General features: G+C 50.2%; 1 protein-coding gene across 3 annotated transcripts in view; it reads left to right on the plus strand.

Moving 5' to 3' along the window:
- ANKS1A (ankyrin repeat and sterile alpha motif domain containing 1A) overlaps positions 1–27533 on the plus strand; it is a 76977-nt gene that overhangs the window by 27213 nt on the left and 22231 nt on the right. For 2 of the 3 annotated variants that reach the window (XM_062509699.1, XM_062509700.1), the window contains 6 exons: positions 46–242; positions 1705–1797; positions 5789–5906; positions 11545–12110; positions 22991–23057; positions 27386–27492. In XM_062509699.1, the coding sequence (XP_062365683.1) occupies positions 46–242; positions 1705–1797; positions 5789–5906; positions 11545–12110; positions 22991–23057; positions 27386–27492 (1148 nt within the window). Of the gene's footprint in view, positions 1–45; positions 243–1704; positions 1798–5788; positions 5907–11544; positions 12111–22990; positions 23058–27068; positions 27280–27385; positions 27493–27533 lie in introns of those variants that run through there. The other variant, XM_062509701.1, reaches the window with a different exon arrangement.

Genomic DNA, 27533 nt, shown 5'->3' on the forward strand with positions numbered 1-27533 from the left:
GTCAGGAGATCCAGTGACAATCCCATCTCCCTCTTCCCCCCACAGGTGACGTGGACAAAGCTGTCACAGAACTGATCATCGATTTTGATGTGAACCCTGAAGAAGAGAGCCCATATGAAGCTCTGTACAACGCCACATCCTGCCACTCCCTGGACAGCCTGGCCAGCGGGAGATCGTCCGACCGGGACTCTGTGAATAAGGAAGCTGAACCCAGTGGCCTCAAAGCAGCTGGAGTCAGGCCTGTATGTAGCTCACCCCTGCTTGTCCTAGAGCCACAGAGGGCTGACCTGCAGGGTCAGGTTTTGCAGCAGGCTGCCCAAGCTTGAGGAAATCTTTAAATCCTTCTGTGACATTGATGAGAGCAGGCAGGTGCCTCTGTTTCCCTGCCCTGTTCGCAGGGATTGCCTAAAAACAGCCACTTCTTCATTTTACCTTGTGTTGTATCCTTCTGTTTTCTGGCAGTGCATTGGTGCCAGTGAATCTTGGTCTTTTTTGCAGAAGGGCTGGCCTTTCTCCTAAAAATAGTTCTGGAAACTTGTATGAAGCATCTTCTCATGTCTCACTGCTTTACCAAAGCTAAGGCTCTCAGGAAATTATCTGTAATAACCTGTTGGAGACTAGTTGGCAGTGGAAGGGGTTTTTTTGTGTGTGTATTACTTGTAGAGCTCTGTAGAGGGTACTCCAGGCTTTACAAGGCAGCGCAGATCTCCTGGAACTGTCCCCAGTGAAGTCTTCCTCACCTTCTGTCAGCTGCACCTGCTGCCCCAGTAGTGATCAGCAGGAAGGCTGCTGTGGGGCAGATGGGACACAGGCCCTGCAGTGCTGGGTCAGCTTCAGTCTTTGTGTTCTGGTTGGTTTTCCAAAGCCTGCTCTGTTGAGGCCTTTTTGGACAAAAGGCAGAGCAGCAGTGAACAATTAAACTGCTGGGGTCACAGTAACCATGGTTCCCCTCTGTGCAAAGAGGTGAAGCCTTTGGCTTGTGCTGAGAGCAAGCAGATAGAAATGAAACAAAAGCTTTGGATGATGGACATTTTGGCCAGATCTCTCAGGTTTCCTGTACCAGGCAGTCGTGTTACTGATCAAATCTTGTCATTGTTCTGCGCTGATGGTGTCTGGTATGAAATGAGCTCGGTTCTGTCAAGGAAAGTAAGGAAAGACAAGAGCTGAGCTGCAGTGAAAAGAGAGCAGGAAGAGGGACATGCTGCAGTAGCTTTCTAGAGTTTGAGCAGTGCTGCTCCCTTTGCCATTAGATGGAGCTGTGGCTGGGCAGGAGGTGGCCCCGGGATGTGCTCGGCCTCAGGACTAGGCAGCAGCTCCAGCTGCCCAGTTGCAATCCCAGGATATCAGAGGAGAGCAGTGCAGCATAGTTTCTTGATCCCTAGAGTTTTCCACTATAAAAGGTGCCTCTGGCATCAGTTTCACTAAGCCACAAGCCCTTTCTTATCAGCTCATTGCTTACTCCCCTGTGTAATGCTATGAAGATGCTGGTTTGGGTCTGAGTGAGACCAGTGTGAACAGACTGATGTCCTGAGGAAGAGGAGGAGGAGGAAAGGCAGTGGCCATTGTCCAGCTCTGTGCTGTTAGGGGTGGACTTCTCCTCCAGCCACATTAATTTGAAGAGGTCCTCGCTGCATCCAGAGTAGTGGGGACCTAGAGCTGGTGGGGGCAGAAGGGATGAGCTGACAGTGTCTGTCTCACCTGCAGAGAGAACGTCCTCCCCCACCAGCCAAGCCCCCGCCTGATGAAGAGGAGGAGCAGAATGTGGAGAAGAAGACAGGCCACAGTGCTCCCTGTGAGGTACATGGGGCTGGCTCTGGGGTGTTTTGTGGGAGAGTGGTTTAAACATCAGTTTTAATAGTTTGGGAGGAGCCAAGGATGCTGTTACCTTCTGTGCTCATTGGGCTGTGAATGTGAAGAATTCCCTCACTCAGCACTGCTGCTGTCCCTTACCATGGGAACTTCCTTTGTCCGGTTCTTCCAGGGCACCTCAGAGTTGACCTTCAGCCTTACTTTCCTATTCTTGGCTGAGAATTCCCTTAGGAAGAGATTTTTCTGACTCACGTTGCGATGTGGACCATTGCCCACTAGTAATGATCCCACCACAGGCATCTTCAGTTGGACTGAACCACAAAGGGGCTGTGAGTTCCTGCTTCCTCTGAGCTCCCAGCTGTGGAGGAGCTGCATGGGCTTGTGGCTCCCACTGACACAAGCACAGATCAGGGGCTTGAATTCAGCCAAGGATCTGGCCCAGCATGTGTTCAAAGCTAGGGGTCAGTGCATGTGAGCTGCTTTCTGATGGAACTCAAGCTCTCCCATTTCATATTGTTGCTGCTGGGGCTTCCTGTTGCTTGTCTTATTCACCTGCCTGTGAACCTCAGATCTAAGGACTCTGGGAGACACGGCTGTGGGAAACCACAAATGTGCCTTGGCAACTTCAGCTGACACCCAGGAAAACCTTCAAAGCAAATCCAAATCCTGTGGATTTCTGTGCTCTCCCAAAGGCAGTGGGTTGTGTGTGAAGCTCGTGGAACGTGTGCCACCTCTGCTGTCAGAGCAGGCTCTGGTTCTGCAAGTGCTTTCTTTGAATGTGTTGATCTGCTGGAGTTCTGCAAGGCATAAATGAGATCTGTTTTCTGGAGAGTGTCAAATCCACACGAGACATGGGTGAATATGGCCTGCTGTAATAGAACTGACTGCAGAGAGGGAGTAAACTCTGAGCTGTGCGTGAGCAGGGAAACTGGGCTGTGACATTGTGGACTGATCCCTGCCCTGCTGTTCGAATGCAGGGGGTGGTAACCAGTCCTGTGCCTGGCTCTGGCAGAGGAGAGCTGGGCAGCCGGTCATCGAGTAATTGGGAAGCAGAACTTGTTTATGACAATAATCACGAGGGAGGGAAACGTGCCCTGACCATTCCTGCTGAGCTTTCTTGGCATGTTTAATTACCAAACACCTGCTGTGTTGTCCTGCCTTTAATGGCTTTGGAAGCACAATCCGTTAAAGGGAATCTTGCTGGCAAATGGCAGAGTGACTCGCTGGAGAGACCTTGATTTGTGACCAACTTCAGCGACAAAACTTACAGGCAGCGTGTGGCTGTCTGGAAATGACCTTTTGGACGTACTGATGAGGAGTTTGGGGCTGATCTTTGCTTGCTCCTCCTGGCCTGCTCTTTTCTAACTCTTGCCCATCTTTTATCACCTCAGAGCATACTCTCCCAGGGCTGGGCAGGTGTGCACATGTTCTAGGAATGCTGCAAACATTCTGCTGCAGCATCCCAGTCTGCCACCTTCCAGCCCTGTTCTCCCATTGGAGGCAGGACACTTAGTCATTGAGTATTCTGGGGTTGGGCCAAACTCTAGTTTTCCAAAGTAGTCTTTTTATTCCTTGCCAAACTGGGGCTATCAGTCAAAACAGATGAGCGTAAACAAGAAACTTCACTTTCATCACGGAATAGCGTTAGTACAAACAGGCAAAGGAGCTGATTGTTTGGAGGTGCTTGAGTGGTGCCTTTCACTATCTACAGAAACCTTCTGGGTTTGGAGCTGAGTAAGAGACTGCACTGTCAAATTAAACTCCAGTTCCAGTTGTTTACTGCTTGTCTCCAGAAGGGAAGTGCAGATCAAGGACAAGGCGCCACGTTGGCTCCAGGAGTTTGGTCTGCAGCTCTGGGGAGGGAGAAGAGAAGAAGAGATGAGTTACCCTTGAAAAAGTCTTTCAAAGTCCTCTGCTGTGGATTAATTACACCTTAAAGAGCATCCTGATTGTTCACAGCATCTTATTTTTGGGCTTTGCTAACAATTAACATTTATACATGCAAACAACATGGCTGAAGAACTAAAAGCTGATTTGGAAGAAAGCTTTACTTGGTGGTGTTGCTTCTGGTCACAAAGCCCACAGAGCAAGCAGTGTTCTTTAGCAATGGTCTTCATTTTGAGTGAATTTGAACCTGGAACACTATTTAGAGCTTGGAAGGATGAGAGATGAAGAAAATTAAGTGTCACCAGGCCTGTGAAAGTTCAGAGTAGAAACTGGGGACTGTGTGCTGCTGGAGAGCTTCTGCCTTTAAAGAGGACAGCACAGGAATCATCATCCATAGGAGTGTCAGGAAGACACCAGAGCCTGGCTGAAGCACCAGGCTGCTGCTGTGCTAACAGGCTGCTGCTGGGCAGGACTTTTCCAAGATCACTGGCAAGAACCTCTTACCTGCTGTTCTGATCTGATGGTTTTGTGCCACCATCTGGTCAGAATTTTTCTCTAATTTGCTCATTATGAGTTCCTTCACCTGGAAAGAAGCAGGTCTGCTTGGCAGCTCCTGCACAAAGCAGGTAGAATAAATAAATATTTCCCATGCTGAACATGTCCCGTTTCCTCCCATTGGGAAAGTCACTTTAAAAGCCAGCTGGGTTTGTGCAGAACAGCACATGGATGTCAGAATTTTGTCTGTGCTGCTGACTCTTGGGTGTCTCTCTAAGACTCCTTTAAGCTTCCAGAGCTGGGTTGCAGTCAGGTAGGCACCAGTTTGCCCTTGGAGCAGCTCTGGTGCTTTTACTTTTGGGAGAAGCAGGAGGTGGTCTGTGCTCAGCTCGTGAGACAGTGGCAGGTCCAGGGGTCTGAGCAGTAGAAGGCCCACTGGGGTCATGTTTTATTCAGACCTGTTGTTCCCTGTCCTGGCAGCAGGTAGGAATTGTTTGCTTTCTGGCTTGGGTTTGTCCCACTGTACTTGGGTGTAATCATACATGGGGTCACAGAGTGGTTTGGGCTGGAAGGGACCTTAAAGATCATCCAGTCCTAAGCCCTTGTCATGGGCTGGGACACCTTCCGCTTAACCAGGTTGCTCCAAGCCCTGTCCAACCAACTTCCAGGGCATTCACAATTTTCTCTCACTCCATGCCCCTCCCCAGCTCTCTTGGAGCCTCTTAGGGTGCATTCCTGGGTCATGTTGTGCTCCTGAGACAGGGTTGCATGAACCTGCCAGGATATGGCCAGGAGATGGTGCTGAAAAGCAGCCAGCTGTGCTGGCAGGGTGCCCTGGTGGCCAGTTTTGCCCCTTCAGCACTGGGATGGCACACGAGGATATCCAGTGCCTGTTATCCTTGGCATTGATGCAGACCAACATGTGTGAATCTGCAGCAAGACTGGTCTGGATCCTGCACCAAAACCTCATCCCTGCACATGCCTGGTGGCTTTCCAGAACAGCTCGAGGAGAGTCTGCCAGGGTTACAAACCAGCTCTAAGTAGAGGCTTTGGGGGATTTAAATGAGCACAATTGCTGATGCACTGAAGTTAAACTGAGTTCATACAGTGCTGCCTGAGGACTGTTTAGTTCTGAATATGCCATACATCCTCAGGTCAGAAATGCAGATCTGAGATGCCTGAGAAGGTGGAAGGGATTTGGGCTTTTGTTCTTTCCAGCCCTGTCCTAATAGGGCTGGCAGCTAAAAAGTGAATGACGATGCAAATTCCAATAGCAACAGCGAGCCTGAGATGGGATGAACAGGAATAACGGTCTCAGCTCTTTTCCCCCTCCAGGCTGTCTGCAGCCCTTGCACAGTTGGTCAGTGCTGGAAAGATGTCAGCAGCCTGAAATACTAAAAGTTAAAGGGGTTTGGGTGGGGTTTTCTTTAGGGGATTCAAAAATCCCGAAGGGGAATGTTACATTTTGGCTCACGCTCCGCGGTGAAGGTGTTGCCTCTGCCAATTCTTTGCTTAACCCATGGCATAGAAGCTGTGGGATTTATGCTGGGACAAAGCATTGCTTTGCAGAGCACCACATTGTGCTGTTCTTCATTAGGCCTCTGCTGCCCGGGGGAAAAGCAGGGGAAGTGGAGCTGAGGAAGAGGAACACCCCTACGAGCTGTTGCTCACAGCAGAAACTAAAAAGCCGGTTGCAGTGGACAGGAAAACAAAAGGTGAGTGACCATCCAAAAAGCAGAGCTGTTTGCTTGCATGCACTTCAGGAAAACACGAGGGCAGAGGGCAAGTGGAACAATGAAAGTCTCTGCTGGGTGGGGGCTGGAGGGTGATTGTTGTGTTTCCTGGTAATCTCTCTGTAAAGGAGAGCTCTGAGCATTCCTGTACAGAGTGTCCACTGTGGGACAGTTCAGAGATTGCAAGGATCTGCTCTGTGACCTCAGAAATGCCCAAATCTCATGCCTGGCCAAGCAAAGGCAGAGGGTGAGAGGCTGGAGGCTGTGCCTCTGCCAGGGAAGATGAGCAACACGAGTGTTCCAGTGAGCCGTGTTCTCCATCCAGCTGGCGCTGCAGGTTTCTGCTATCCTGCTGTAAAGTCAACATCCTGCTCTGTGTTTGAGCTAATTTGAGATGGAAACTAACAGAGGAGGAAAACAAAAATGTGTAGAGCAAGAACTAGAACTGTCTGAGACCATGGGGTACACAGGTTGATATTGAGGCAGTTTCTCCTCCCCCAGAAGGACCTTAGAGCTTTACAAAGCATCTGGGAACACCTTGTCTCTTGTGATAGGCTGTTGTTGGCTTTTTGGCTTTCCTTCAACAATAACAACAAAAGATTTGTTTAGAGGGAAAATATTTCCGCTTTATTCAGAAGTCTTGAGCAGAAATTTGGGTGGATTTAGTTTGGATTCTCACACTGGAATCCCTCTAACGATGGACAGAGCTAGCAAGGACTTGAGAAGAAGCCTCATTGACTGCTTTGTCACCTGCAGCTTTTCTCCCCTCCTGTCATTGCTCGGGTCCTGCTGCTCTCGTGGCTGCTCCAGGGTGGCACAAGAGGTCATTGTGTTCCCACCAGCACTTGCCAAAGCCCCTCATTGCCAGAGGCAAATTTTGGGAGCTTTTCAGATTGGTGCTTTGCAGTCTGGGCCAGGAACAGTCCTTGGGCAACAGCCTGAGCCAGGGCTTTCAGGCTTTCATCAGTGGGCAGCTATTGCTGGTTATTCAGGCATGAGCTATTCCAACTGCTCCACTCCTTCCCCTGGCTGCTGAGTCCAGGCTTGCTTGGTAAGAGTGGAGGTGTGTCCTAATAATGTGTCAGCTTAAAACAAAACCTCACAGTAACACAGCTGACTGTTCTTGATGCAGATCTCTTCCCCTGAACACCTGAAGACAGGAGAAGTTGCAGGAAGATCTTTATGGATCCTTTTATGGATCCAGAGCGGAGTCCCATCTTTTAATGTACAGTTGGAAAGAACAAAGCTGTGACTTCATGGTTTGCACTCCATGGAAAGTGTTGGTAACGAGCCTGGAGCCCTTCCCACTGTTACAGTGGGAAAAATCCAAGGATGCAGTTGAGTTTTTCCTCATCTTCCCTGACTTTCCCATTCTTTAAATGCAGTCAGTGTTGTGGCTGATTATGGGGGGAGAAGATAAATTTAAGGAGTGGCAAAGTTAAGCAAGAGTCAAGGGAGAGACCGAAGCCTTGCTTGGGGTGTTGGAGAATTTTCCCACCTCTGGGTCAGAAGGATCCTGGAGCATGAAAGGCAGCAGCTCGATCCCAAAACACAGAACAGGCTGAAGCATGGCTTTGAAATGCTTCTTGGCTCTCAGTCTGAGGGTCTGGCCTTCTGGATGAGTTCTGGAGCAGCCTTTGGTCAGGAGAGGAGGGCTTGGGTTCTTGTGGCTGTTGAAAGGGCGTTTCAGGGCAGCAGAAAGCTGAATTTCAGGCACGCGGGTTTAATGGTGCCTTTCATCTGTGATAGCTGCCTTTGTTCCTCTGGCTGCCAGTTGTCCTGTGTCCAGCAATTAGATGAATGTGGCATTATCCACTGGCTTTGGTGGCCTTTGTGTGTATTAGAGCAGCTCGCTGTCACATGCTGGAGCACTGGAAGAAGTTGGCCTCATGTTTTGGGCAGAGTATCAGAAGTGGTTTAAGCCAAATGCTCTCCAATCCACTTTGGTGTGCAGTCACATGTGTGGAGTCAGGGCACTCAGGCCCTGTAACAGGATGTGAAAATAAGGCAAAAGAAGAGGAATGTGTGTGGAGTGACCAGGAGGAGGCTTCTGAACTCCTGCTGCCTCCAGAGAGACCTAATGGAGGGTGAAAAGCCTTGAGGTTTGACCTGTTTGGCTTCTCAGGAGTCATACCCAGGTGGTGTCAGCAGTGACCAGTTGCAGGTAGGACTGACTTGGTGCCTTCTGGTAGTTCTTACAAACTGGTACTTGTTGAGGTTATTCTGTGCTGCTTCCATAGGAGGTCCAGCTTGAAGTCCCCACTTGGCCCTTCCTCCTGTTAGAGATTTTCTTTGTGGTTATGCTGGTTCAACCAGCACAGTGTGACTGTGCTGCTAAGCAGAGAGCAGAGATGAGCCAGCAATAAAGTCAGAACAAACTGCAGAGAGATTGAAAGAAGCTCTTTTCTGAAAGCCAGAACATGTCTGCTGTAACAGCAAGGTGGACATCACTGTGGGGGTTCTGTGGGGACACTTGGTTATTGCAGGCAAAGGTTTGGGGACAGCTCTTGGTTTGGTGAAGATGAAGTTCAGTACAAGCCCACAGTCTTTGTGTCCATGACAACAAGGTGTTATCATGGACAGAGGACAGAACCCTGTCCCTTATTCCAAGCCAAAGCCTGTGTTTCTGCCGTCATGGTGTTGTGCAGTCACATGAATGATCTCTCTAAGCAGGGCAGTGTCTCATTGCCCTTTCTGAAGAGGGGAGTACAAAAGAGCACAAATTCAGGTGGATAAACTCTGTCTGGAATGACTGAGCCTGGCGAGGTTAACACAGGAGTGTGCCATGCTCAGCTGGGTTACACACGAGGTAGCTGCTGTGGAATGGGCCTGTCTTTCAGTTCTGTTGTAGGTGAAGGACATTTTTGCACCCCTCAAGGCCAGCTGCTTCTTCTGGCCTTCTGTTTTTACAGGAGGGAGATTTGCCTACTCCTCACTTGACAAATTCTGGCATGGTGTAACATGGGCAGCCTTTTCCATGTGCAAATCAGAGGCTGCCATGTGCCTCACTAATTTTAAGGTTGGGGAGCTTGAGCAGGCAGCAGCTGCAGGAACAGCTTCATTCTCCTAATCCAGGGTTGTGAAACAAATCCTGCTGTTGATACATAGGGAAAGAAATCCAGTGGAGGCAGTGCAGTTACAGCTTAGGGTGGAGTGTTTAGGGAAGTGCTTCCTATCTGGAGTCCTCAGGCTGCTGGCAGAGAAGCTCTTACTGGAATCCTCCCGGGGATGCAGACAGTCTGTACCCAGGAAGGGCTCCTGATCCCAGGAAAGGTTGGGAACAACCTCTCCTGTGGGTGAGACCTGCTTCAGGCTGTGGCTGAAAAAGGCAGGATCTATCAAATGATCTGTTCTGGAGCATAAAATCAGTGAAGGGAGTGAAATCCATGAAGGGAGCTGGGCAGAAGTCCCTGTGCTAAGGACCCTTTCTGAGTGTAACTGGAGGAGGAGGAGGATTCTTTCAGATCCCCTAAAAGGAGAGGCATGGAGAGCCCTGCATGTTCCTGCTGTGTGCACCTCGGTGACAAAAAGACTGAGATGACTTTCTGCATTAGTTCTTCTGTCTGCAGCTTTCAGGGCAGGCTCTGAAATGTCTCCTTCAAGATATTTCTCACAATTTCTGAGCAAGTGCTGTTGCCCTCACTCCATCCCTTTCCTGGCAGCTGCCCTGTGTTTCAGAGTCCCTCTTCAGCTCACAGATGAGTGGGTGGCTGGGATTCCTGTGCAACAGGAGCCCTTTTGTGAGGTGCTGGAGCTGAATTTGGAGCACTTTGTTCTGGCTGGACTCAAGTGTTAAGAGCACGTGGCACAAGCTTTGGCCAGCTACCTCTCTGCCTTCAGCAGAAATGTCAGTAAAGGTTTGGCTGGGGCATGCAAGAAATGGTTTCCATGGAAGGGAAGAGGTTGGGAGGAAAAAAGTTCTCCCCACAGGTTTATGTGAGTGTCCCATCCCTGCTGTCTTGCTCACCTCTCTGTGGCTTTGTCTGTCCTGTGAACGTAGCACATCTGATCTCTGAGGTTTGTCCTCTGAGGATTCTCTCCAGCACTGGAGCTTCAGAGCTTTATGCAAAGTAACTGGGTTTAGTCTGGCCTTGTAATCCGGGGTGCTGCTGCTGGTCCCTCTCAACCAGCACTGGGACCTGCCTTCCCCTTGGCAGCTCCAGTCACAGAACTGGTGGTTTATGTGCCTGTGCAAGAGAGTCAACAACTACTTCACTGTCCTGGAATCTCTAACTCATAGGATCCAGGATGAGATAATCCCTCACATCACTTGATCCCAGTGAGGGCTGTGGCTGCTCCTGTGCCTTTGAGAGGGACTCAACCATGCTCATCAGGCACAGGGTACCTGGCACCCCCACTCTAAGAAAAATTACTAGTTCAGCCCTTTCCTGCCCATTTCTGGTGTGAGGGCAGACCACAAAGCCCAGTGGGTATTGGTGTTTGAAAGTCCCATGGTCAGGCTTGGTGCTGGAAAGGTGCTGGGAGTTGGGCTCTCTGCTGCTGCTAACAGGCTGCTTTTAGTTAGAGTAGAACTCATTATTTTGCTCACGGAAAGGAGGGTTCCTTTTGCCTTGGCTTCCCAGAGCTGCTGTCTGCAAAGCAAGTGATTTCCTCTTCACATCCAAACATCCTCTCTGCACTTCAGAGCCTCATTATCGGAGCCTTTCGCTGTATTGTTCCCTTGCAGCATCAATTTTTAGAAATTCAGACTGTAGATTTTGTTCATCACTAAATGGAAGCAGTTAAAATTCACAAGCAATGCTGGGAGGGTGAAGGAATCCTAGGAAACCAAAGTTAGACTTCTTGGCTTGACAGAGTTTTGCTTTTGCAGTTGAAATGCGCCTTCAGCTGTGACAAAGGTGAGTGTGTGTGTATGTGTGTGTGAGCACTTGGGATCAGTCAATTCTTCATGGTTTATGCAGGACCCTGGTACCTGATATTAAAGTTGCTGGGGCACGAGTAGCTGGGAACCAGTGTCACGTTTCTGGGGCAGCTGGTGCTCCACCAGCTCTGACCACTCTGTGCTCAGTTCATTGCAAAAGAGACTTTTTGCTCAAGCTTTTTTTTCTTGCATAAACTGTTTATTTCTCTCCCCTGAGCAGGGAGGAGAGGTTAAACTCGGAAGCCACTAGGGAGGGAAGCAGTGGGTTTTTTTGGGAGCGGATTTTGGAACTCACAGGTTGATTACAGTCCAGGCGTTTTCCCACCCTGCAGCCCGTGCCAAGAGCCGGGCGCACGGCTCTAAATAACACTTTGGCCTTTATGGAAACGGATCAGATGTTCCAGGAGCCTCCGTCTCTGCTGCTCCCACCTCACTTGCTCTCTGCAGGATATAGTTAGCACTTCTCTTGGCCTTATATAGCAAGGCCTGATAGTTAGTGTTAACAGGAATAAAAAACACGGAGAGCTGCCAGATTGCGTAAATCGGGCCAGTGTTTGGAATTTCATAAATGCCATGACTTCGGGTACAAGTTGAGCACACGGAACAATACGGAACTGTTCTCTCTTTATCTCTCCCTCCCTTGCTGAGGGAGGGCAGGGAGAGAGCTGGAATTTTGCTGCTGCTTCTTCTTCCATGTTTTTAATTTCCCCCCTCCTCTCTGTTTTCATCCCCTTGAAGACCACAGGAGGAGCAGCGGCGGCCGCAGCCAGGACTCTGCCGAGAGCCAGGACATCCAGGTGCCAGAGCAGTTTTCAGGGTTGCTCCACGGCTCTTCTCCAATCTGTGAGATAAGCGAGGACCCTTTCAGGCTCGTTTCCTCCGCCGAGAAGGGGGACACGGAAGCCACGAGCCACCCCGCTGCTATGCAGCTGGAGGACACCGAGTTAGCCTCGACAGGACCAGCACGGAGCAGCTCTCCAGACCCCACGCAGACCGCGGTGTACGCCACGGTGCAGCACGTCAGCCGGGCGGATCCTGCAGCCGGAGTCACGCCCCACGTGCCGCAGCACCCCGGCGGTGCCGAGCCAGAGGGGGACAGAGCTGTGGGCAGAGCCCACCCAGGCTGCAAGCCCAAAGCCGAGCTCAAACTCAGCCGCAGCCTGTCCAAGTCGGACTCTGACCTGCTGACCTGCTCCCCGACGGAGGACGATGCCATGGGGAGCCGGAGCGAATCGCTCTCCAACTGCAGCGCCGGGAAGAAGCGGCTGGAGAAGTCCCCATCCTTCGCTTCGGAGTGGGATGAGGTAAGGCTGAGCTTGCTAAAGAGCCTCTGTGCCAGGAATGAGTGTGCAGCAGGAGCTCCCCTCTGCCATGCTGCCCTCAGGGGTCCTGGGTGGGTTCCATTGCTTCCGCTAACTCTCACAAGGCATTAACAGGCACGTGCTCACTTGGGAGTCTGCAAGGTGTTAAATGCCAAAAGATAAAGTTCCTTGGAGTGGGGGAATAGCAGAATTACAAGCAGTTTCAAAGTTTGTTGCTCAAATACAGGGCTTGGTTTCTTTTAGGCAAGCCAGATATGGTTTCACGTCCCCAAAATGAGAAAGACTTGATAACAATGCCCTTCACCAACCTTTATCCTGATTTCCTCCTTCCAGTTCTTCCCTGTTGACTATCCCAATATCTTAGAAGTGTTGTGTTCCTGGGTCCCTGCTGCTGGGGGAGTGTGAGCAGTGCCCGGGGGTTCATGGGGTTGGAAGGAAGACAGTAATTAGGCTGGTTTGTGTATTTGATAGCCCTGCTCTCCTCCTCACACGCTATTTCAGCGGCTGGTTAGCAGTCACTTTATTATCATATCGGACGCCCAAGGACAGTTAAATATTTCATGCACAGAAAGTTGGCCCTGGAGAGCCACTGGGGCAAGATTAAGTGTCCCTCTGAAATTCAGCACCGCAACATTACTGAAACATTCTTTGGGGATGATTCTGTGCTGGGAGAGCCGGGGCTGCGGAAGAGATAAGCTCGGATGAACCACTCTTTGTACTCTGAAAAGGAACTAAAACCCCTGGCGTGGTGCTGGGGGTGTGGAGCCACGTGTGCCGGGCGTGGAAACCCAGGGGAGGGTTGTGCCCCTGCACTGGCTGATGCTCAGCTGCCTCTCCAGCCCTGACTCAGAGAAAATTATCATCTGGGGAAGAGGGAGGTATTTAGAGATGCTAAGAGCAACGTGAGAATCCATTCCTCGGTCCGTTCTCTCCCTCCCCCTCACTCCCTGCCGGGTCTCAGGGTTGCCAAATAGATATTTTCCTCTGCAGCTGCTTGGGCTGGAGAGACTTCACTGTTAATTGCCCAGGTCAGTTGTACCATGGCTTAGGAAAAGGCTCTGCAGCAGGAGGTTCTTTGGAAGGGCTGGATAATTCCCTGTGCTTTTATCTGAGCTGTTTGCAGCAGGCACTCAAAGGGCAGAAGCCTTTGGCACAACTGCACTGGTAGCAGAGGTCAAGTGCTGGGCTGCCTGCACTGCCTCTGCTTCCTCTGCTCAGATGAACCCTTGGAGCTGCTTCCTCCTGTAAACAAATCCCTCATTTCCCCTGAGGCAGCCGGACAAGCCCCAGGAGAGGAATCTGCTTTTCCTTCCCCTCATGTTTAGGTGAGGAAATCAGAGAAAGAATGCGAAAAATTCACATCTGTCTGCAATGGGACAGGTCTCACTTTTTAAATTAAAGTCTGGCTGGTCATAATGGCAACAGTGAGATTTAAACATAAATATAATTCTGTGGTTGTGTGTTGAATTAGTTCCCTGGATGGGATAATGCAGCAGCTCAGAACTGGATGCAACTTGCAGCCTCTGCATTTACCAGGGCAGTATAAACCATGTTGAGCCACCCCTGTTAGCAATGGTTTGGCTTTCCCTCTGTACTGAGGGGAAACAATGGCAGATTTATATTACTCTATTAATTTTAATGGCCTTTATGCAGGTGACTAAGGAGGGAAGTGATCCATGTGCAGCTCTCTCTGTCTCCCAGCTGTACCCAGCAAGCTGAGGACTCTGCCTGCTGGCCTGGCCAGCAGTAGGTGTGTCTGTGCAGGGCACAGGAGCTTGGGGAGGGATCTGTGGTGTCCCTGGACACATGAGATCCACAGCAGAGCCTGAGCTGACCCTGCTCAGGGCTCTGGTGACTGACTGTGGACAGCAGAAAATCTGCTGCTTGTAAGCAAGGGTCATGTCCTTGCCCTGGCCAGGCACTGCCAATGCCCTTTGTTGGAAGTGGAAGGTGATGCTGGCTTTGCCAAAAGGGTGGGATTGGGAAGGAATGATTCACTTGGCAAAGCTCGTCCCTGTTCCCAGTTGCAGCTCCCCTGCTCCAAGGACCTGGCCCAGAGTGTTGCTTTGTGCTCTGTGCTGTCCAGGAGCCTGTTCAGCCCATGTCCCATCTGCTCCTGACCCCTGCTCCTTGCTGGGAGTGGGAGTGCACTGTGCTGCCCCTGCAGCTGCTGTCAGGGGGGACTTCTGTGTGAGCAGAGCAGAGAAACTCCTAAACCAAACATCTATGTATTGCCCAGGGAAGTGAGGGCTGAAGATGCTCAGCCCTGCTCTGGTGGGAAGCAGGGTGGGGGCATGGAGGGATGTGAGGGGGTAGAGCTCTCAGTCAGCATCACTGTTTGAATCCTTCCAAACCTGTCTGAGGGCTGAAGTGATGGATTTGGTTTTCATCATTGGCTCATGAATATTGAGCAGACAGGGATGCGTGGGGCAGCAGCTCACAGGGGGTTTGGTACAAAACCTGTATTTGCACCTCTGAGGGAGGGGGGCTCTGGCCCCCAGCCCCACTGCCAGCCCCCTTTTCAGGGAAGATTAAACTGCTTCTGCTTTGCCTTCCTGCTCTCTAGAGCAGCTCCAGACCTGCCCTTCAGCCTGGTTCATGCTCCAGGCTCCAAGTAGGGATGTCTGCAGTCAAGACCTGGGGTTGCTCTTCTGCCTGGTAGGTGCTGGTAAGAAAAACGATCTGCTAAATGATCAGGGCAGAGAAACAGGAAAGTCTGCTGGGAATTAGCCTCAGACCTGGCTCCTGACATCCCTTAAATATCCCCTGACATCCTCTGCTTCCAGCTGCCTGCTATGAAGTCATCTGTTCCCATGCTGAATTTGAATTTTGGAGGTTCCAGTATCCTTCTCACAAAATGAGGTTGTAGTTCTGTGTTCTGACTTAAGTCCTCCTAGGAAGAGATTAAACATCCTTCAAAAAAAAAAAACATTAAGGAACTGAATAAAACATGCATGTTAGTTTAGGTTTTCTTATATAAAAGGAGGTGCACAGTCTTCCACTATTTTTTTTCCCCCCAAGTGAATTAGCTAATGGATATTCTGTAGCTAATTATGGCTCTGGACATTCATCTCCCAATGACTAACTGCAGTGGTGCTCCATGTCTCCTGCAGAAGGAATGCTTTGCATTTGTAGTAAACATGGATGTGGTGTTTCACTGGTTCCTGACCCATTCTGGGGCTGTTGATGTCCCCTAAGGATGGATGCCAGGAGCAGATGGCACATCTGTGGTGCCTTCCACCTCAGGCGTGGAGCTGGGATGCAACTTGATAGAGGTTGTGGCTGCTGTGAGTGGGTGCCTTTAAACCTTGTCTGAACTGTTGGGTGTTCCAATACCCTGTGGAATCAGTGTCTTAGTTGCAGGCTTACTTTGGAGGATTAACAACATTTGCATTGAAATGTGAAACTTTCTGGAAAGCTTTTGATGCAAAACCTGCCACTGCCTTAAAACAGCCAGGAGCTGAAATTCAGAGCTGCCAGCCAGCACCGTTGAAAGAAAATGCAAATATTCCCCTTGTTACTCAGGAAGAGCTGCTGGTTTTGTGCCTGGTGAAATTGCATGATGTAAAAGCTCAGGTGTTAGCCTCTGCCTCCCAAAATGTTTCATTTATTCTCTTGGTTCAGGTGTTCAAATCTCAGTTTGCCCTGAGTTTGGCTGGTAGGACCAGGCAAGGTGGCTTGAACTATCCCCAGGTGTCCCCTGCCCCAAGCAGACCCTTGCCCTCAGCTCACATTCCAGTTTCCCCTTCGCCTGAAATAGTTGTAATTTGCTTTTATCTAGGGCACAAGCAGTAGTGGGGTCAGTATTTTTGGTCTTGATTTCTGCTAAACAAGCATGGCCATCAAGGTCTTAATCAACTTAATTATTGGGCTGATTATTCTATTGTCTCCAGATCCCAATGCTTCCTCCTGTTTTTCCTGTGCTAAGGTCAGGAATTCTTACATCATCCCTCATGTCCAATCTCTTTTCTTTGCCCCCAGTGGTGAGATTTCCTCCAGCCTGATGAACTTTCTGAAGTGAAAGCTTTTGTGTTTCCACCATTTTAAAATCTGCTGCAAAGGCCCAGCCTGTTGGAATTGTGAGCCAATGTGGAACTAAGCCAGTCCAAGCCAGTGTAAGATAATTTACTTGTTTTACAGGAAAACCAGTGTGCTGAAAGGCAAATGTAAAGACCAGGCATGCTTTATTCCAGCTGCAAGGGTTGGACACAACAGGGGTGATATTTGTACATTTGTATTTGATTTTGCAGCTCCATCCACCTCTGTGTGTGTTTCTGGGAGCTTCTCAAGTGTGTGAACTCAGTATTTGTGAATCAGAAGCTTTTGATTCTTGTGTGAATGATTCGTGCTCTGACGGATGTTTTGGTTATGTAACAGCCTTGTGATCATCAGCGTTTTGGGGACATTTTTGTTTTTTAGGAACAGAAATGTCCGGCCCCGTGTCCTTACTAAATCCAGTCCTTCATTATGTTCTCTTCCTCTTTACGTCGGATCTTCCAGCACTTCCGAAGCTTTTATTTAAATAAAAAGTCTTGAAGTCTCTCTCTCCAGCCTGGAGCAGCTTCACTGCTTTGTCCCATGGGCCAGAGCCAGCCTTGCTTAAGAGCCTTATGTTGCTTTGGGGTTTGTGTTGGAATGCAGGGATATGGAAGGACAGTGAATTGATTCAGTGCTTTCTGGGGGTTTGCCTTTTTTATGGTGACTCAGAGTAGCCATTGTCCAGTTGTTTCCCTGCTTAGGGCAGATGTGTTGTTGCATTTGGTCATTCTCTTTATCATGTCAGTGTTGCATTTTACTGTTTGTCAAAACAACACTGATATTTGGAGGGCTGTGATACTTCAGATCCATCACACACTGTTGTGAAATTCAAGTTTATACCATAAGTTCCTTTTGGTACATGTTTGTATTTGTAACTTTGGGATTTGTACAAAAATACAGGCTGGAGAGTGGCATGAAGCAACAGGCTCTGGTCCCCATCCAAATGAATTTCTCAGAGACCATATTAAGCCAGAAAATGTGTTTGCCTTTATCACTGGCAAACAGTTGCAGAATGATTTGAAACAAATTCAGCAAGTCTCCATGCTTTGTGGAAGGCTGCTGGGGGAGGATGGAGCACAGCAACTCTGGATCCGAGCGCTCAAATGTTCCGTGAACAACTGGCTGGTGCAGTTTAGCTTGGAATTAATAAATGGAGCATTATGTTTTCCAGGCCTCTGGTGTTTGTTATGCTGAGTTCATACAGGCTGGTGTCTTTTGAAGACACGGAATATACTGAGTGGTGAAATATGAGCCGTGTGCTCCATGGGATGGCAATGGGAGAACAGAAGCTGAAGCATCATAAACTGAACCAGAAGTGGTTTATGGGCTGTCACCAACCTAGAAATGAGATCCATGGCCCAAATCCAAATTTTCCAGGTCTGTACCTGTATTAAGGAGTCAGCAGGTATCATCCTGGATCCCGTTCTTGCTCCATCTCTTTCAGACATGCTGGGGTATGCTGCAGTCCTATCATTCTTCTGCTCCAGGATATATCCCAGCTGAGTCTGAGCAGCCCCCCTTCCTCCTTCAGGGGTGCAGTATCAGTCAGTAATGTGAGGTTTGCTATGGTACTGGAGCAGAGTGGAAGTGTCAGTGATTTTGTACTGCATCATCTGTCGACCTCACGTGCCCAAAGTTCTCCCCTGGAGTTTAGAGCTGACCTGCTGGGCTGTGGTGGGGCTGCTCACAACATCACTGGGAGTTTTGTTGTGCTCAAGGGCTGCTCACATCATCACAGGGGGTTTGCTCTTCTCAGAGGGGTTTGAAATTGCAGAAGCAGCTTGTTTGGGGGTTGTTTATGTTTTAATAATTTGATACCAAATCTGCCCCATGCCCCAGCTGTTCAAGCTTGGAAATAATGAAGTCATAACTCCTGACACTCTCCTGGAATTGCAGAAATTTAAAAGACTGATAACCTTTCCACCCAACTTTGTAAGTAGCTTTCAAGACTGAAATCTGCTGCTGGAGCTGCTCTTGTCTGCTAAGCCTGAGCCCCGGGCGGGTTTGTACAATAGGTTATGAACCCTCAGTAATAAGGATTTATAATGGGAATCCTACTATATTCTTAATTATACTCCTGCTGCAGGGTGTCATTATAGTGCACTAACGCCCTCCATATGGCAGATGGTGCGCACTTCATTCTGTGTGGTTTTATTTAATTACAGACTTTTATTTGAGTAACTTTGCTGCTCGGAGTCTGAGGCCTGTGCAGGTGTACTGCACGTCCTTTTCTTGGTGCTCAGGAATCACTGGTGATTTTTAAGCTGCCAGTTTGGTAAGGGGCCACAGAGGAAGCAGAAGACATCGACCCACACAAGGTAGGGAGGCCCTGGTACAGGGTGCCTGGGGAAGATGTGGATGCCCCTGGATCCCTGGAAGTCTTCAAGGCCAGGTTGGACAGGGCTTGGAGCAGCCTGGGAGAGTGGAAGGTGCCCTGCCCATGGCAGTGAGTGGGTCTGGATGAGCTTTAAGGTCCCTTCCAACGCAAACTGTTTGAGGATTCTGTGATTTTAGTTCTCTCAGGGTGACCTTGATGTGTCCTTGGCAGTTCCTGATGCTGCGTGCAGAGACTGAGAACAAACTTCTGCATTTGCATTGATGGTGACTATAAGGTGAGGGTTTATGAAGCACCTTTCAGAAAGCTCCAGGAGCATCAAGATGCCTCCAAGACTTGGGTGAGTGTCACCCTGACACAGTGATGTCAATCTGGTGCTGTCCAGATAAGGCTCCTACCCTCTGTGTGGGCAGACAGCCTGTGTTGTGTGAAGCTCTTTTACTCTGGGAACAAAAGCCCTGGGGCTGGTTTAATGGCCCTCAGTTCTCTCAGTGGGTTCATTGGCTTCAAACTTCAGCAGTGGCTTGCTGAAGAGATCAGTATGGACATGATGGCTTGGCATCCATCAGGGCAGGGTGTGGAACGGGGCTGGCTGTGGAGCAGAGCCTCTGTGGGGCACTGGGGGACAGGGGGGTCACTGCCCTCTACACAGGTGTGGGACCTGTCCATCTCTGGGTCCCTGCTGCTCCTGCAGGCTGGGACCAGAGAACAGGAGACATCCTGCATCCTGCCCATGTAAGAAGCCACTGGCTGCTCCTGCCATGAGCACTCAGGTGGGGAATTACTGTGCAGGACTCTGGTGTGGAAATGTCTCCTGTCCTGCAGCAGGACAGACCTCGGCATGGCACAAGGCCTCGCTGGCCTTCTGCAAACAAATGGCTTTTCCTCTGCTAGCAGAACTCTGCTCAGGATGGTTTGTTTGGAGGCAGCTTCTGTTTTGGAGTCACTGGCCAGTTGCTATGTTCCCATGGCCGCCTGCCTGCCTGGAAGAGCTCGCCCCAGCACTGCAGGACTCTCAGCCACACCCAGCTCCTTTTTTCAGGACATTTTTATCTTTCACCAAATGTAGGCAAATGTGCAAATAGATCCAAGAGCTCCAATCCTGGTGACTGCTCCACAGCTCCTTCTAGGCACATTCCTGCTGTGGGGTTAATGAGGGGATGCTCATGTCCTTGCTGCTTTTCCTTCTCCCAGAGTACTTCAGCTGTGCAGGGGTTTCTCCTTCCCTGGTGGGATTTGAGGGCTCATGGGCTCACCCTCACTGTCCCAGCATGGAGCCAGCTGCCCCTCTGCATTAGGGATAACAGATATGGTTGCATTAATTTAGAAGGGGGAAGCATTATGTGGTTTTATTTCTGTAGCTGTAAAACAAACCACAGAATCCCCACCCCAAACTGACCCCACAGCACAGTCAGAGATGGGCACTTGGTGCTTTCAGTGGAAAAATACAGGTTAAGCCAAAACAAATCAGAACTGAGTGTTCAGGCTACAACTAAGTCTGAGCTGCAGCACTATATTTAAACATGGTATTTTTGTGTTTTAATAATTAACCAGTGGGAAAGAACAACCTAAAAAAACTCTAGCATAGGCTATTTTCAAGGTATCTTCTCTTCAGCCCCATGTGCACAATGGAGTGCAGCTGAGGAAAGGCTGCAGGGATGCTCTAAAGCAGTGGTTCCCTCTCCAGGCTTGTCCTTCCTCTCATTCTTCTCTTTGCAGCCTCCTAACAGTTAAATCAAGCTGGTCAGCCATAAACCTATGCTTGAGGTGGTGTGTGAGTCTGTTTGAGGTGTTTGCATTTTGTGGAGAGCCGAGGGCAGGCCAGGATTTCCCTGCATTAATGGTAATAGCTGGGACTGTGCGTAACCATGACCAGCACTTGGCAGAGGAGGGCTGGGAAAGGTAATCCTCTGCCACGTGATTGCTTAATTTCCATTCAGTTTTATATAGCACAAGGCAATTCCCTGCTTTTGAGGAAAAGGTTGTGGGTGTTTCAGTGCTTCAGAAGCACCTGCAAGTCCTCAAGGCAGTGTTGAGACTGTAGAGCTGGCAGTGCTGGGGGCTGAGCCTGGACAGCATCAAGTCTCTCTCAAATTAGGAGAGAGCAGCATGATGGAAACAAAGGAACTTGGCCTCAGAGTTAATTTGCAATTTGAATCCAGCTAGAGATTCCCAGACAAGATACAAGAGCAGCTCCAGCTCATAGATGTACCTTGTCCTGAAGCTGATGGACACCAATCTGCAAAGTTTAAGGGCATTAAACTTCTGGAGCTTGAACTGAATTGACCTCAAGACCCAAATTGTGCAGCAATTGCTCAGGGTTGCAGCAGTTATCCCAGAAATCCTCTGCAGCTCAGGCTCAGTGCCTGTCCATGGAAGGGAATAGAACTGCCAAGGCCCTTGGTGGTACCTGGGAATGGGGCTGGTTCTGCATCATCTCTCCATTTCCCTCCAGTCCTGCATGGCCATGGATCTCCTGAGGGTACTTGAGGGCACTCTGAAATTCGAAGGTTTTGCTGGAGAGCATTTGCTGCTTTTGGGGTCAAAACCATCTGCTTTGGTGGTTCCTGTTGGAATGAATCCAGCAGTTCCAGTAAAAGTCACATTCAAGTCCTGGCTCCATTCAGGGAATGAGGAGCAAAGAATGCTTTTGCCTTAGGACAGGATCCATGTGTTCACTGACTCCAGACCTCTCCTGGAGTTTCTTTTTAGATCATACTTCCCTTTTCTGCTTTATGTGTTGTGATTCTTATAGTTTTCCCAGGCTGATTTTCAAATCTCCCAGTAAATGGGCATTAACTGCATTTCAAGCCCAGCAGAGGTGCTCATCCTCATGGTTTTCCAGGGGCAGAGGACCTACATCCTTAATAGTTCTGTTACAGCTCAAAGGACTATCTGGTCCCTGGGGAGATTTAACACTGCAAGTGCAGTGTCCACTGCTCCCTGCAGGAGGAGGGACTTCCTGGACATCTGCCTTGGCAGGAGCCTTGTAAGGGTTTTGTTTTGTTTTGTTTTGGTTTGGTTTTTTTTGTTGTTTCACCAAAACCCCTCTCTGGTGGAGCTCAGCTCCAAACTGCCCCTGAATGTGTATGGCAGTCAGATCCAGCCTCTTGCAGCATCCCCAGGAGCTCCTCACACCACTGGGGTGGTTGGGGACTCACCAAACACAGCATCACACTCAGAGCCAGCCAGGGGTGAAGTCCAGGGAAACTTGGACTTCTTCCCCAAATATGTCCTTAAATGACCAGGAGAAAAAAAGTTGAATAAGAGTTGAGGTTTCTTTCCCCACTCTGTGGCCAATCACTTTGCATTCAGCAGCAGCCACTCAGAAGTGCCTTGCAGGGGTGTTTGCTTGGGAGATTTCCTTTTGGGAGTCTTACTGGAGGCACTTCTTGTTTTACTTTATTCTTTTTTAATTTTCTTCTCTGTTATAGAGTGAAGACTAGGCTAAGCAACCAGCCCTGAGCCCCTTGAATGTGTTGCTCTTTGGCAAACAGTGGGGTTCAGTGCTGAGAGTATTGAAGTGACTGAACTGACCAGTTGAGCTGCAGTTTCTCAGGTTTTTCCTCTTACAAACTAACCTGGGAATTGTCAGTTCTCCCTCTGCACCACTGCACTGGAAACCTCAATTTACAAATTCTGCTCAACAGTTGCTTGAAAAGTTTCTCTTCTCATATAAGGAAGTCTCCTGAAGCTTCACTGGGAATTGCAACCTGCATTAATTTATTCTTTTATGTGTGTGGCAAATGCAGCCATTTCTGTGCAGCTCTTAAGTGGACTCAGACCCATTCCAGCAGAGCTTGTACCTTTTCTTCCTCATTGCCTGGAGGTTTGCCTGGAGCTCTAGACTGAATTTCTTGGTCAGAGATGGAGCTGTCTCCTGCCCCCTCTTCCCCGTCCTTCAGGCATTTGCCCCATGATGCTGCTATCCCAAACAATCTGTTTTCAAGAACCTGATCTGGTGGGAGCACAGCTCCATGCATAGGTTTGGGAAGTGTGGTGGTTTAAAAAATAAATCAAGCCAAAACAAAAATGCCCAACAAAACAGAGTGTGGGGAAGGTGAGCTCCCAGTCTGCTTGCTGGGAAGGAGTGGGTGACAGCATTGCTGCAGCTTCACTGCTGCTGTAGGAGGCTGTGTGCTCCTGCAGGGTGAGTGAGGAGGTTGGGGCTTCTTCCTTATCCCCAGGCTATGCTCCAGAGGGATGGTTTTGTTGAAGGTTTTTATTTCCAAGCACTGGCAAGTTGTGGAAGGGAAAGCTCTGCAGAGCCTCAACCTCTGCATATCCTTTCTGAGCCACCCATCCCAACAAAGACCTACCCTGACAAGGTGTTCAGGATACCTCTTCTGGTTCAGAGACACCGTAACATCCTTTCCTGGATTTCTTCAGCTGTCATGTGGGAGGTGAAATCCTGGGCTGCTTTTACCTTTTCCTGAGGCTTTATGAATAATGCAATGTGTGCTTTTTTTTTTTTTTTTTTAACTTCCAGATTGAAAAGATCATGAGTTCCATCGGTGAAGGCATTGACTTTTCCCAGGAGCAGCACAGGATCTCAGGTAGAGTACCCAGCATGTGTCCATCTGTCCTGGCTGTGCTCTGCACACAAACAAGGTGCTGGCTCCTGTGTGTTGATGTCTTTCACCTGCTTTGATTTTGGGAGGGAGAGAAATGCTCTGGCACAGGAGAGCAGACCTGGGTTCCCACATGATGCTCAATGCTGCTGCCAGCAGTTTTAATTCTACACTCCTTGGGAAAATTGCTTTAATATTCCAGGATGCAGCTGCAGGATTTTCCTCCCATTTCTTTCCATGAGGGCAGCAGCTGTGCTGAGCAGGGTTGGAAGGTGCCAGTGGTGGGTCAGTGTGGGTACCATGCTGGCTGTGCCCTTTGCATGTGGTTAATCTGCCAGGTGCCTCAGGGAGGGTGATCCTGGGCATTTCTAAGTGCACCTGCAGGTATCAATACCTGCTGAACAAGGCTCCTGGAGGACACTTAAAATGTGAATTCCCTTCTCTGCCTTTGAATCGTGAAGCTTGCTGGAGAGCTGCCACCATGAGGGATTCTGTCCTTTTAAATCCTTCACCTCCAGACTGCTGCAGCAGAACAGCTCTGACTTGGGATGGGCAGCAGCTCCTCCTGATGAGATGCTAATGCAGATCCACACATGCAGCTCGCAGGGGCTGTGACAGAGCTCACCTTATACCCATTTGTCACTCAGGTTTTTGCTTAGGTGAGGAGGAACCCACTGTTCCCAGTGGGAGTTCAGGCTGATTCAGGCTCTGCATTCCAGGGTCGGGTGGCTTTGCAGAGGAGTTGAAGCTCTGGGTGGGTTTGTGCTCCCTGCTCTGACAGCCCTTCCTGCACCAGTCCAGGCTGTGATGGATCAATAGCACCAGGGGAAGGTTGACGTGGAGGGGACAGAAAGAGCCAGTGCTCCTGCAGAGCTGCAGCTGTGCAGGGAGCTCTCAGCAAGACAGGCACCCTGGAGCAGGTGGACGTGGGAGCTGCTCTGTCCTGAAGCCTGGGTTTTTCCCACGGGCTGTGCTCTGTCATGCTCAGTTTGGGATCCCTCGTGTGCAGATCTTCTGCTGAGCATGTTCCCTGTTTATGCCTCCTTTCCCTGGAGCAGGCAGAGCTCTGCCAGCCCCTTGCTGGGAGCTCTCACACATTTGGCTTTTCCTCCACAGGGCTTTGTGGGACTGTTGTTGTGCTTCAGGTCATGGTGAATGTGCGGGAAGCTGCAGGGAGCTCCCCAAATGCTCTCTCATCCTTAAAATAAGTGAGGTTTGAGGATATTTGGGCTCATGACTAGCTTGGAGTCTGGAAAGATGAAATGCCTTGTTGGCAGTTCCTGTGGGGATAAGTGTATTTGGAGCTGGGTGTATGAGCAGTTATTCTATGCCACTGCCTTGTGTCTGGGTAAGGGCTGGCAAGGCTTTCTTGGATCTTGGGCAGTCAAGGAGCACCATAATTTTAGGGATACCAAACTCCTGGCATCTGCCCTTTTTCTTAAGGGAGTTTGGCCTTGGAACAGATGTTTCTGTCTCTCTGCACCAAGTTTCCACGAGAAGGTGGGGTGATGTTGGTCCAGCACAGCCCACACACTGATTTCATCCTCCAGACAAATGCAAAGGTCACACTAAAGATTATTACTGAAACAATAACACCTGAAAGCCCCTCCTGAACCTGGCAGCCTCTTCCTCTCTGTGCTGTGGGACTTGAGAAGAGCCTTGCAGGAGGCACTGCAGCTTTAGGAATGCACTCATCATTCCACCTCTGCCCACTGGTCCCCCCTCTGCCAGCTGCAGGCCTCTCAAAGGCAATATTGCCAGAATGTGGAGCATAAGGGGAAGGATGGAGCTGAGAAGTAGGAATTGGTTTCAGTCAGAAGTTGTCATCAGGATTTTGCCAGGGGGCAGAAGTACTGTGATTCTTCTGTTCTTGTACCGTCCTTGTAACACACAGATAACAGGTGTATTTTAGTTTTAGGCATCTTAGCTTTCAGCCTGGGATGTTTTAGGTGTCAGTTCTTCTCTTTTTAAAGGAAACCCCTCCATTCCCTCCATCCAAATACTTCCCTCTCTTCATTTTGTCATGACTTGAAGGGGTTTGTAAACAGAAAGCCTGCAGTTGTTATCACTGCAGGTTTCCCTTTTAAAAGCAGAAATGTATTTACAAGTGCACACAGGGCTGAGTAGAGTTAAGTAATTTCAAAAATTAAATTCAGGAGCTCAGGAGAAGGAGCTGCTGTGGTTTCATTCCCCCTCTCAATACCCCGACAGCTCCCAGGAATGCTGTGGTAGGCAGCAGGCACTTCCTCACCTCTCTCTTGATAAATTAATTCCGAGCCAGCCACAAATCACTTGGATCTGTCGAAGCAGACCAGTGACATCATTTTTTAAAACCCCCAAGCCATGTTGTCCATCATCGAGTAAATATTGAGGAGTCAGTGATTTCCACTGGAGAGTTACGGAGCCGCTGCCTCCCTCCCGGGCGGGTGGGAGCACTGGGAGGGGGGAGAGGATGAGGAGAAGGGAGGGACAGCGTGGAGCGTGGGGCTCGCGGCTCAGACAAAGCCGCCGCAGCCGCCAGCGGAGCGCAGGGACCGGCAGGGGAAAGGATGGAGGGGAGGATGGGGAGCATGGAGAGCTGGCGAGCGGGAGCTCCTGGCTCACAGTCTGGGCTGAGCCGCTGCCCCGGAGCATGGGCTGGCTCAGGGAAGGGAGGCAGAAGCCTTTTGTGATCTCGGCGTTGCCGCGTACGCTGGAAGGACCGGCCGGCGTTCCCAAATACCGGCGCGGGAGCAAACCCCGGGACCAGACAGCAGGAATTACCCCAGGAATCTGCAGATGACACCGTGAGCTCTGTGTGTGCAGCCATTGCAGCACAGTGGGGAGGGATGGCTGGAAGGTACCAAACTGCTTCAGCTGACCTGGAGGTTCAAAGGAAGCAAACGGGGGTCTCCCGATCATCCCTTTCTTTGCATCCATGCTGGATACAGACGTGCCAGGGAGCCCGAAAATCTGCCTGTCTTGCATAGCAAATTCCCTGATGAAAAGGAGATCTCTGAACTTTTTTTTGGTCATACTTAAGGTCTTGAGGTTTACTAGAGGAGAGTTAAAAGTCATTGGACTCATCCCAGGGGTGAAGGAAGGGAGAGCTCATCTGCCAGAGCTTCCGTAGGTGTTGGGAGGAATCTCCTTTATCAGAGGCTGAAGGGGAGGTGCCAGGGCATGGCTCGGACTTAAACTGCTGCAGGAAGAAAAGAGAGTGTGCTTGCATTTGCTTTTTTCCTTTTGCCGTGGCTCGGAAGCAGGGAACCGAAATGCCTCCTTCCTGCAGAGCTGCTCCCTGGCTGAGCGAGGGGCTCGACATGACAGCTGCTCTCGGCTGAAGAACATGAAGGAAGGGCAAATCCAGGTGCGTGCCCAACACCTGGCAGGACCAGCAGTGTTGGGTGAGAACTGTCCTGGCCGTGCTGTCACACGGTGCAGTGGTGGGCTCTCTGGGGCCAGCGTGCTGGAATGCCAAGAGGTTCAGGCAGTGTGCTGGAATGCCAAGTGACCGGCTCGCTGGTAGAATGACAGCACCAGGGCTGCTGGACGTGTGCCTGGGCTCCCCATAACACAGTAAAGGCGAGACGAAGCCCCTGCCATGGTTTGCCTCTCTCAGGACTGCTGGAGAGGAAGAGCACAAGCCCTTCCTCTCCGCTGCTGCAGTCTGTGCTTCCTTTGTCTTGCGTGTCTTCCCGCGGACAGCCGCTCTGCCTGGGCTCCTGCTGCTTTCCCGAGCATCCGCCGTGTCCGAGCTGGCTCGGCTGCATGAAGCTGTTTCTCTCAGGCTGCTCCTTGCTCCCCGCTGAGCCGGGGCTGTGTCCAGAGGTGTGTGGATGAGAGGACTGGCACAGCTCTGCTCCCTTCCCTCGCACCTGTGACTGCCTGGGGATGCCTCGGGTGGAAGTTTGCTGCTCTCCTCCCGCCCCCTTCCGCTGAGCCAAGGAGTGGATCCGCATCCCCGTGGGGTTGGGCTTCATGTGCTTGCCTGGCGAGGAACTCACGAGCCCTGACAGCAGTGCCTGTGATCTCAGCGCCCCAGCAGCGCCTCTGAATCTTTGCCTGAGCGAGGAGTTTCTTTTCTGAGTGTGAACTGCGGTACAGATTTGCGCCCGGAGCCCACGGAGGCACTGCGAGCTTGTTGTCCATGCTCTGTGCACACAAGAGGAATTGTCTGCCCGCTGATTTGTTGTACTCTGAGCATAATTTTTTGAGTTTCTTTATGGTAATGACTATGATGTGGCAATGCCATCTGTCCTCCTCAGAGTGCCGCTGCTACCGCCTGAACGGTTTCTCCCTGTTCAAGCGGCTGCCGATTCCTCTCTCGTCAGGTTCGCGGATGCTGGAGCAGAGCGTTGGGGAGTGGCTGGAGTCCATCGGCCTGCAGCAGTACGAGAGCAAGCTGCTCCTGAACGGCTTCGACGATGTTCGCTTCCTGGTGAGTGCCCGGCGGGGATCCCGGGCTCTGGGGAATGGGTT

The sequence above is a fragment of the Cinclus cinclus genome, chromosome 27, assembly GCF_963662255.1.
Source record: "Cinclus cinclus chromosome 27, bCinCin1.1, whole genome shotgun sequence".
Taxonomy (NCBI): domain Eukaryota; kingdom Metazoa; phylum Chordata; class Aves; order Passeriformes; family Cinclidae; genus Cinclus; species Cinclus cinclus.